The following is a 12,500-nucleotide window of genomic DNA, read 5'->3' as shown; positions in this document are numbered from 1 at the left end:
CTTCATATATGCTTTTTCTGCATACATTTTCAGTATAATTTTTTCTTGCTCTTTTTTCACTCATCCTTTAGTCGCAAGGGTAACATAATGGATCACATGTTGCACATGTTAGAGCAATATAGCAAGAACCTTGAGGAATTAGTAACAAATCGAACACAAGCTCTGAGGGAAGAGCAGAGCAAGACAAAAGACTTGTTGCATCGCATGTTACCATCGTAAGTTTACAACATGTGAAATTAAGAAGAGAAAGTTTATGTAAATTTATGAATGAAATTATTGAAATATTACTGTTCAAACATTTCATTTATCTTCTTTAACACTTCTAAAGCTAAATTAGATTTGTAAAAATTGATTTTAATTAATAATTATTGCCCATATTTTTCAGATCTGTCGCAGCAAGCTTAACTCAAGGGATAGATGTAGAACCTCAAGGCTTTGATGCCGTTACAATATATTTTAGTGACATTGTAGGGTTCACTTCTTTGTCTGCTGAGAGTACCCCATACCAGGTCAGTCCTTTCTATTTTATCATACTGTAGAAGAAAGTACTAGATTACTACATTTGCAAAGCCTTAATTTGACACATTTGGAAAGTAATTAAAATATTTTCATGATAGTTTTACATTTTTATTTGTGTAACAGGTGGTGAGTTTCTTGAATGACTTGTATACGCTTTTCGACAACATCATCAAAGGCTACGATGTATACAAAGTGGAAACTATTGGTGATGCGTATATGGTCGTCTCAGGCCTTCCAAAGCCAAACATGGGGAGACATGCTGGGGAAGTAGCATCTATGGCCCTTGAGCTGTTGAATGAGGTGAGGCTTTCATTTTCTTTTTTAAGATATAAAAAAAAAAAAAAAAATTAAATACAATATCATTTCTAAGCAGATCAAACATACAGATTGTGAATATGATTGCAATACATTAGACCTACTTGATATTATTCTCAGATACTTCCTTTTCTTTCTTGAATGGTGTGCTATCATTTTTTTATGCCCTTTTTGCAAAGCAGATATTTCTACAGAGAGGATCTGTAACTTATGAATGTGTGTAGCAGTCAGAATAATATATTTTGTAATTGAATTGCTTCTTGTTTTATGATGTTCAGGCAGTATAATGTGTTTAATACAAACTTGAATGGACTCTTGAAGGTAAAAACCAAGTTCACTATTCGACACCGGCCTGAAACCACCCTCAAGCTGCGGATAGGCCTGCACACGGGCCCTGTGATAGCGGGTGTGGTTGGGGTTACCATGCCCAGATACTGTCTCTTTGGCGACACTGTGAACACTGCTTCCCGAATGGAAAGGTAATTAATTAGGAGACAGGATGAGACAGAAGAAACGGAAAAATAAGGGGAGCAAAGAGGGTGATCATAAAGAGGAAAGGAGATGGCAGGTGATGAGAGAATAAATTAACAACAGAAGATGATGAGAGAATGAATTAGCAAAGAATGGTAAAAAGGAAGAGATGAGAGATAGAAGGGATAGGAGTGGAGGAATAATTAAAAAGAAAAAAAAAAAAGAGGTAAAGAGGGGGAAAGGAAGTGAGATAGAGAGAGATAGAGATAAAGATAAAGATTAAGATAAAGAGAAAGAGAGATGAGAGAGAGAAAGAGATGAGAGATGAGAGAGAAAAAAAAAATAGATGAGAGAGAGAGAAAAAAAAGGATAGAGAGAGGAGAGAGGGAGAGAGAGAAAGATAGATCGAGAGATGAGGAGAGAGAGTGAAAAAAAAGATAGATAGAGAGATGAGAGAGAGAAAAAAATAGAGAAATGAGGAGAGAGAGAGAGAAAGATAGAGAGATGAGGAGAGGGAGAGAGAAATATAGAGAGATGAGGAGCGAGAGAGAAAGACAGATAGAGAGATGAGGAGCGAGAGAGAAAGATAGATGAGGAGAGAGAGAGAGAAAGATAGAGAGATGAGAGAGAGAGAGAAAAAGATATGAGAGATGAGGAGAGAGAGAGAGAAATATAGAGAGATGAGGAGAGAGAGAGAAATAGAGAGATGAGGAGAGAAAATTGAGAGATGAGGAGAGAGAGAGAAAGATAAAGAGATGAGAGAGAGAGAGAAAGATAGAGAGATGAGGAGAGAGAGAGAAATAGAGAGATGAGGAGAGAGAGAAAGATTGAGAGATGAGGAGAGAGAGAGAGAAAGATAGAGAGATGAGGAGAGAGAGAAAGATAAAGAGATGAGGAGAGAGAAAGAAAGATAGAGACATGGGGGGAGAGAGAGAGAAAGATAGAGAGATGGGGAGAGAGAGAGATGAGGAGAGAGAGAGAGAAAGATAGAGAGATGAGGAGAGAGAGAGAAAGATAAAGAGATGAGGAGAGAGAAAGAAAGATAGAGAGATGAGGAGGGAGAGAGAGAGAGAAAAAGATAGAGAGATGAGGAGAGAGAGAGAGAAAGATAGAGAGTTGAGGAGAGAGAGAGAGAAAGATAGAGAGATGAGGAGAGAGAGAGAAAGATAGAGTGATGAGGAGAGAGAGAAAGATAGAGAGATGAGGAGAGAGAGAGAAATAGAGAGATGAGGAGAGGGGGAGAGAAAGATAGAGAGATGAGGAGAGAGAGAAATATAGAGAGATGAGGCGAGAGAGAGAGATGAGGAGAGAGAAGAAGAGAGAGAGAAGAGAGAGAAGATAGAGAGATGAGGAGAGAGAGAGAAAGATAGAGAGATGAGAGAGAGAGAAAGAGGGATGAGGAGAGAGAGAGAGAAAGAGGGATGAGGAGAGAGAGAGAGAAAGAGGGATGAGAGAGAGAGAGAGAGAAAGAGGGATGAGGAGAGAGAGAGAGAGAAAGAGGGATGAGGAGAGAGAGAGAGAGAAAGAGGGATGAAGAGAGAGAGAGAGAGAGAAAGAGGGATGAGAGAGAGAGAGAGAGAAAGAGGGATGAAGAGAGAGAGAGAGAGAGAAAGAGGGATGAGAGAGAGAGAGAGAGAAAGAGGGATGAGAGAGAGAGAGAGAGAAAGAGGGATGAGGAGAGAGAGAGAGAGAAAGAGGGAGGAGGAGAGAGAGAGAGAGAGAAAGAGGGATGAAGAGAGAGAGAGAGAGAGAAAGAGGGATGAGAGAGAGAGAGAGAGAGAGAAAGAGGGATGAAGAGAGAGAGAGAGAGAAAGAGGGATGAAGAGAGAGAGAGAGAGAAAGAGGGATGAGGAGAGAGAGAGAGAGAAAGAGGGATGAGGAGAGAGAGAGAGAGAAAGAGGGATGAAGAGAGAGAGAGAGAGAAAGAGGGATGAAGAGAGAGAGAGAGAGAGAGAAAGAGGGATGAAGAGAGAGAGAGAGAAAGAGGGATGAAGAGAGAGAGAGAGAAAGAGGGATGAAGAGAGAGAGAGAGAGAGAAAGAGGGATGAGGAGAGAGAGAGAGAAAGAGGGATGAGGAGAGAGAGAGAGAGAAAGAGGGATGAAGAGAGAGAGAGAGAGAAAGAGGGATGAGGAGAGAGAGAGAGAAAGAGGGATGAAGAGAGAGAGAGAGAGAGAAAGAGGGATGAGAGAGAGAGAGAGAGAAAGAGGGATGAAGAGAGAGAGAGAGAGAGAAAGAGGGATGAGGAGAGAGAGAGAGAAAGAGGGATGAAGAGAGAGAGAGAGAGAAAGAGGGATGAAGAGAGAGAGAGAGAGAGAAAGAGGGATGAGGAGAGAGAAAGAGGGATGAGGAGAGAGAGAGAGAGAGAAAGAGGGATGAGGAGAGAAAGAGGGATGAAGAGAGAGAGAGAGAGAGAAAGAGGTATGAGGAGAGAGAGAGAGAGAGAAAGAGGGATGAGGAGAGAGAGAGAGAGAAAGAGGGATGAGGAGAGAGAGAGAGAAAGAGAGAGATAGATGAGGTGAGAGAGGGTCAGTATTAACTGAAGTGCAAAGATATTTTTCAAAATATATCACTTTGTAAATCGTACAGCAGAGATAAAATTAAAATAAAATTTGTATATGGAGAAATAGCTCTACATTTTAAAAAATCAAACATTTAGTACAAAAGTTTCTAATGAAGAGAAAAATATAATAATAACTCTAATTTTCATATTTTAGTTAGGAAGTTCCACCAGTACTGTTTGACTTAGAAATTGTCCTCCACCACTGGCAGTACTTTCTGACTGATTGATCATCTTGTATATCACACCCACAGCAATGGAGAGCCCCTGCGGATACACATCTCAGAACAGTGCTATAAGGCCCTGGAAGCGCTCGGTGGATATGAGATGGAGGAACGCGGACTAGTCACAATGAAGGGGAAAGGAGAAGTCCTCACCTATTGGCTTCTGAGAGCTAATTACAAAGCCATCCAGCGTAATGCAAACAATGCAGAGCAGTTACCACCACTTCTCTTCCAGCCTGGTGAATATGATCAGGCTGAGCTGAGACGACGCAGTCCTAGGCTTTCAACTTTAGGGGGTCGAGCCCCTAGTGTGGCCAGGTATGGGATCATTTAGTGTTTCCACCTTTAAATTTTGTTAGGAAAAACATGAAAGAGAGAAGAGATTAAAAGAAAGAAATGAGGAAGTAATTTTCTTGAATAAATCTCATTTATGTTTTCTACTTAGGTGGGATTTTGCATTTATTATTGGTCAGTTATTATAAAAGACAGGTTAAGCAAATGCACATAGAAAAATGTCAATGTTGAGTTCTATAAATGTCCAGGTACTGTAATACATTTTTATTTGGCCAACTAGTGATGAGGTTTGTGTGACAGTACCAGAGGAATAGAGAGATGGTTTGGGGCACTGCAAGGTAATGCTAAAGGGCAAGAGGTAGGTTTGGTGGCAAAATTGCTTCCTGTGTGTAGCAGCTAGTATATATGAGGCTTTCCAGATGTTACTGATGACATCATATTTGTCCAACCATCATTTTCATTTTAGTATATCTTGTAATGGATTGCTCACCAGTGTTGTTCTTTACCCCAGTGTTTTACAAATTTCTCCACTATCTGTATTGCTTTTCTGTCTCATTTTTACAAAATAGTTGGCACATCAATGACATCTTTAATGCCTTGTAAGCAGATTCTGGGAAAATTCAGTTCATCATAAGCTTTTATTAGCAGACTACAGTTCCATATTTGATACGTTGGATTACTGTAAAAGAGAGCTTATGTTGATGCTGACTCAGTTGCACAAATAGAAGCAGCAGCAGTCATTCTGTACTCAAATATTTTCTTTATTCAAAATATTTGTTATTGTTCTAGCACAGGAAATTTCACTTGATGAATATTCTGCCTTATTAAAGACCTTCAGCTTTTGCTCTCCTGGACATTATGGACACTATTTGTAACCATAAATGGCAAGTCTGATTTTAAGCATTGTAGTGGTTTTCACTCTGTGGGGTGGCCATTGCTTAGTGGTTCTCTCTTTGATTTGTAAACCATGATGTCCCAAATACATGATTTTACATTTGATATGCACAAAACAGAAGTTATCTTCTGACAGTGACCAATCAGCTGAAATTTGTTAAGAGCCTCAGGTACACCTTCATATGCAGCAGGTTTTAAAAGTAAAGGAATAGTATGCTAATCATAAAATGAAAATGTACATTATTAGGAAATCATCATTTATGATTTCTGTCACTGCAAATTTTGTCATACTGATTTGCTATATCAACAGATGTTTCAACAACTTTCTTGATATATTAGTTTGGAATTTTACATACTATCTTGATATTTTAGCCTGGTATTTGGCAAACAATCTGGGAAAAATAAAGTGGCACACTATCTTGGCATCAGAATTTGATATTCAACACACTGCCTAGTTATGATGACAGTTTAACACACCAGCTGAATATTAGTTATCTTTTTGCTCATCATGATGCATGTCCAGTTTACCATGACCCAGGTTTGAAAGGTGAGAGTGCATGGAATATCATATTGCAGTTGGGCTCTTGACAAAAATGTATCTGCAGCACCTAGCTGGGTGGTTTCCCGATGCAAAAGCCCTCTCTCCCAGGCTGTATTCATAGTGGCCCAGGTCCTGTTGCCGGGAGAGCGTGTGCAGCATGATTGTACCTGCCCCTGAAAAACGGGACCGGTGCACCATGGCACATACACACATGCCACCCTATATAGTCCAGGCATGCCATGGCATGCACATATATGCCACCTGGCAGGAAGGGGTTAAGACTACCAAAGTGGTGAATAAGGCACAGGTATTCATGTTTTGCTCTTACAGTGGGAGGAAGAGAATGTTAATAAGATATGCATTTTTGCTCTTCTCATGTTTTCTTGCCTTTTTGTTAGTGACATCTCTTGCACTGTGAAGATATTCATTCTCATTCATACCTTTAATAATTTTCTACATTACTTTAGAGTGTAAGAGATGAGATAACTTCAAATGAGACATTTGGGGCAGCAGTTCTGTCTGTAGGTACAAGTTATGGCTGCAGAAAAAACAGAGCTCATAAATGCAAATAAATCCTGAAAGTTATGGATATTAAACTCGTAAGGGTGAAAGTTGTGCGTTTCTATAAGCACTTCTCACTGAATACGTTCACTGTGTGCTTTACCTACATTGCATCCTTAACCCAATGCCACAGAGGAAAATTAATAAAAAATGGGGAAAATGCTGTGCTCATTTTCTATATTTTTTTAAATGTCTCTGCACATAGATGGCTCTGCTAGTGCTTAGCCACAAAGGAGTCAATTAGTAGACCTTGTGACTTTACCTGATTTGAATTGGCGGGAAAAAGTATTTTTTACTAGTGCTATGTATATCGATGGTGTTATTTTTATTATAAACATTATAATTACTATAATGTTATAAACATTAGTTACAGCAAAATGAGATAACGTAAAATATTTTTGTAAATTAAAAAAAAGGGTAAACAGGTGAGACAGGCAGTACTCGTAACTGGCTCATTGGTGACGTAGTACAAGTGTAGCCATCTATGTGTAAAAACAATCAAGCAAGTGACTCACAGTGGGCATAGTACGTACGTACATGTCATGCCCATTGGCATTGGGTTAACACATCCTTAATTTTGCTATCACAAATGTATGGATAGTGTTGACAGAGGACTATGCAATACATCCATGTCTCAAAGTATTAATGTTATTTCATTATAAGTTAATGTGATAAAAGAAAGTTTATGGGTACACTTCCAATATACAGCTGACATTATTGTTAGCATGGGCACAGTTGCATTTTTGATATTTGAACATTATATTGAGACATCACAGAAATAAAATATCAAGTATGACTATGTAATTGTATATATACATATACATGCATATACATATTCATATATGTGCTTAATAATAAATATATATATATATATATATGCATATTCATATACATGCTTATTCCTATACATGCATATTCCTATACATGCATATTCCTATACATGCATATTCCTATACATGCATATGCCTATACATGCATATGCATATACATGCATATTCATATATATATATATATATATATATATATATATATATATATATATATATATATATATATGCATAGACATACATACATATATATGTATGCATATACATACATACATATATATGTATGCATATATATACATATATACATATATACACATACATACACATATATGTATATACACATACATACACATATATGTATATATACATATATATGCTTATATATGTATATATACGTATATATGTATATATGCATATATACCTATATATACCTATATATACATTATATATATATATATATATATATATATATATATATATTCATTTATATTCATATATATACATAAATATACATAAATATACACAAATAGATATGTGCTATTTACTAATTAATTGGTAATACACTAAAAAATACTACACTTAAAGGCTTCTTTCTTTCCTTTTTCAGAAGCATGGAAGATCCTGGAGAGGTAAATGGCAGCATTCTTCTCTTCAACCGTGATGGTGCTTCCTTATCCAGGGACTCACCACGTTCAGATATTTCCTGTGGCCGCAGATGCTTCAGTAACACCTTGTACCACACATCTAGTGTTGACTGTACCACGCAAGGGAGCCATCTGTGCCCTCCTAAATATGAGGACACTCCAGAAAAAGTCCCCCAAAGCATCAGCTTGGACCAACTCCACCACACGGAGGTGCGGCTCGAGGTTCCTGCGCTTCAGAACATGAACTCAGGGGGACATCCCTCTCTAGACTCGACTCTCCCACTGGAGGACAGACGTGAGGTCAACTTCTGTCCGTCAGCAGATGATGACATTCCCTTATCACACAATGTAGGCGAGAGAGAGCCAATGCTGAATGGTGATGAAGATTGTGGAAATGAAGGAAGAGTGATATATGATAGTGACAATAGTCCGCATCTGTCGGGAGGAGGAAGTAAGCGATCCTCTGGTCTCAGGTCCAAGCTGGCAGGATTCTCACTGAATGGACTCAAAAGGGAGAGTCATGTTTGAACATCCTTTGTGTAGATAATTTGCCAACTACAGTATATAGAAATTTATGAGAAAGAGACCATGTATAAGTGGAATCTATGACAGGAAAGACTGAAAATCATGGGACCATCCATAAATAGCAAGTTAATTACCTAGTAATCAGACATTAAAAGAATATATAGAAATTTAATTGTATTTATAGAAAGAACTATATACTAAATTGAATACAACACTTCAAACAGTGGAAGGAAAATTAACGACGTTATTGGATGACCATAAATTTCTGTAATTGTTAAAGATCTTTTTGAAACAAGAAATCAGTTTTATGCAAGAACCATTATTTTCCACTCATTTTCCTTTTCCCTTTGCCCTTGTGAAGTTATATCAGTATATTTTTATTTTCTTTCTTTCTTTCTTTTTTTCATATGAAAATCAAAAGCATAATTTTATCCCAAAAAAGAAATATATTGTTCTATTACATAGCATAAATATATTATGAAGTAATCACAGTAAAGGCTGTGAAAATCTAACACCGTACAGATATACTAGAGGAACGTAAAGGTTGGTATGTATGTGCTTGTGCTTGTACATATACATATATATAATAATATAAAATTATATATATATATATATATATATATATATATTTATAGATATACATATATATTTATATATATAATTACATACATAATTGTATAATTATATATATGATTATATTTATAATTATATGTACAATTATATAATTAAATGATTATATATAGAACTATATATAATCATATATGATTATATGGTATATATAATTATAATTATATATGAATTTATTTACATATATAATTAGATATATAACTATTATATATAATTATATAACTCTAATTTTATATGATATATAAAATTATATATATTACATATATGATTATATAAATATAATTATATATAAAATTATGTATATACCTAAATATAATTATAAATGATATATAATTATATAAAAAATATGTAATTATATAAAATATAGAATATAAAGTATATATTAATATATGAATAGAATTTTAATTATGTATAATTATATATGAATATATAAATATATATAATTATACATTTACATATCTTAATATGTATATAATTATATATAATATATAGTTAAATATATAAATATATGATTATATATAGATATATAAATATATGAATATATAAATATATATAATATATATATATTTATATATAATTTTATATATATTATATATATAAGTATATATATATTTATATAAAATTATATATGGATTATATATATAAATATATAAACATATCTATGTATATATTTGTATATTTATATGTATATATATGCTTATATATGTATATGTATATATGTATATATATGTATATATACATATATATACATATATATACATATATACATACACATACATATACATATATACACATACATATACACATATATATGTACATACATGCATACATATATATGTATATATTTATGTATATATATATATATGTATACATATATACACAAATATATGAATATATATAAATATATTTAAATATAAATATATATGTAAATATAAATATATATATTGTAATATATATTATATATTAACCAGATGCTGCTTGGGAAAATGAATAAAAAATGGAGAAAATGCTATGCTCATTTTCTATATTTTTGTGAAATGTCTTTATTAGTGCTATGAATATCAATGGTGTTATTTTTATTATAAATATTATAATTACTATAATGTTATGACCATTAGTAACTGCAAAATAAGATAGCGTAAAATATTTTCGTAAATCAAAGAAAAGGGTAAGCGAGCGAGACAGGCAGTACTCCTAACTGGCTCATTGGTGACGTAGTACAAGTGTAGCCATCTATGTATAAAAACAATCAAGCAAGTAACTCACAGTGGGCATAGCGTGTACGTACACATCATGCTCGTCGGCACTGGGTTAAAATATATAAGACATATATATTATTTATATATGTATATATGTATATATATACATATACACACATATACATACATATATATTGTATTAGATATTATAATATATAATATATAATACAACATATATGCATATATATTATATATATTATATATGTTATATATATTATATATATTATATATATCATATATATCATATATATTAAATATACATATATATACATCTATATACACATATATACATATATACATATAAACACATATATACACATATACACACATATACACATATACACATATACACATATACACATATACACATATATACACATATACACATATACACATATACACATATATACACATACATATATTTATACATAAATATACATATGTATACACATACATATATATACACATATATACATATATATACATATATATATGCATATATACATATACATATATATACATAAATATAAATTTATATACATATATATACATATATGTACATATATATACATATATACATACATATATATACATATATACATACATTTATATACATATATATACATATATATACATATATATATACTTACATATATATATATATATATATATATATATATATATACATATATACACATATATACACATATATACACACATATATACATATATATACATATATATACATATATATACATATATATACATATATATATAAACACACACACACACACACACACACACACACACACACACACACACACACACACACACACACACACACACACACACACACACACACATACACACACACACACACACACACACACACACACACACACACACACACACACACACACACACACACACACACACACACAAAACACACACACACACACACCTATCCATCATACATACATACATACAAGCATGCATATGTATATATATTTGTGTGTGTATATATACATATGTATATATTTGTGTGTGTATATATACATATGTAGATATACTTATATATACACTATTTTTATTTTCTTTTTTCTTTTTTCTTTCTTTTCTTTTCTTTTTTCTTCTTTTTTCTTCTTTTTACAAATCTTTATGGACCTAGATAGTCTATAATTGCAATAAGCAAAATGTTCTGGTCTGTGGATTTATCCACAACCATTTTGGTGCTACTTTATTAATTTTATTTATTTTTTATTTTTTTCAACCAAGAAAAATGCCCTACATTCTTCACAGCCTTCACTTTATGCCCTTCAAAAATCTGAAAGGTATAATCAGTGTAGGTACTTCTTGAAAAATGTTTCTTGGACACGTCACATTCTCGAATTAAAGGTGTCTGGAATAACTTTTACCCTGCCGTTCCTGGTCTTTATCTTTTTATGGAGTGGATATCGTATATATGCTACAAAAGAAACTATTTGTTGATTTGCATATGTATATATACATATATGTACATACATATTTATATATATATATATATATATATATATATATATATATATATATATATATATTATACATGTATATATATATTTATACATGTATATATATATATATAAATATATATATATACATATATATATATATAAAAATAAATATATATATATATATATATATATATATATATATATATATATATATATATATATATATTTATACATGTATATATATATATACATATATATATATATATATATATATAAAAATAAATATATATATATATATATATATATATATTTATACATGTATATATATATATATATATATATATATATATATTTATACATGTATATATATATATATATATATATATATATATATATATATATATATATATACATGTATATATATATATATATATATATATATATATATATATATTTTTATACATGTATATATATATATATATTTTTTTTTTTTTTTATACATGTATATATATATATATATATATTTATACATATAAATATATTTATACATATATATGTATACATATTTGTACATGTATGTATAAATATTTATACATGTATGTATACACATTTATACATGTATGTATACATATTTATACATGTATACATACATATTTATACATGTATACATACATATTTATACATGTAAGTATACATATTTATACATGTAAGTATACATATTTATACATGTATGTGAACATATTTATACATG

The 12,500-nt window shown here is 31.8% G+C and overlaps 1 protein-coding gene across 1 annotated transcript in view; it reads left to right on the top strand.

Annotated features, from left to right (window-relative positions):
* LOC125035949 (receptor-type guanylate cyclase Gyc76C-like) overlaps nt 1-8,693 on the top strand; it is a 61,001-nt gene extending 52,308 nt beyond the window's left edge. Inside the window, 6 exon segments of the mRNA XM_047628260.1 lie at nt 72-215; nt 386-509; nt 643-819; nt 1,156-1,313; nt 4,118-4,405; nt 7,812-8,693. Coding sequence (XP_047484216.1) covers nt 72-215; nt 386-509; nt 643-819; nt 1,156-1,313; nt 4,118-4,405; nt 7,812-8,376 — 1,456 coding nt within the window. The 3' untranslated portion in view covers nt 8,377-8,693.
* The last annotated feature ends 3,807 nt before the right edge of the window (nt 8,694-12,500 follow it).

Source organism: Penaeus chinensis, chromosome 20, assembly GCF_019202785.1.
Source record: "Penaeus chinensis breed Huanghai No. 1 chromosome 20, ASM1920278v2, whole genome shotgun sequence".
NCBI classification, from domain to species: domain Eukaryota; kingdom Metazoa; phylum Arthropoda; class Malacostraca; order Decapoda; family Penaeidae; genus Penaeus; species Penaeus chinensis.
This window is presented reverse-complemented; position numbering and strand designations above follow the sequence as displayed.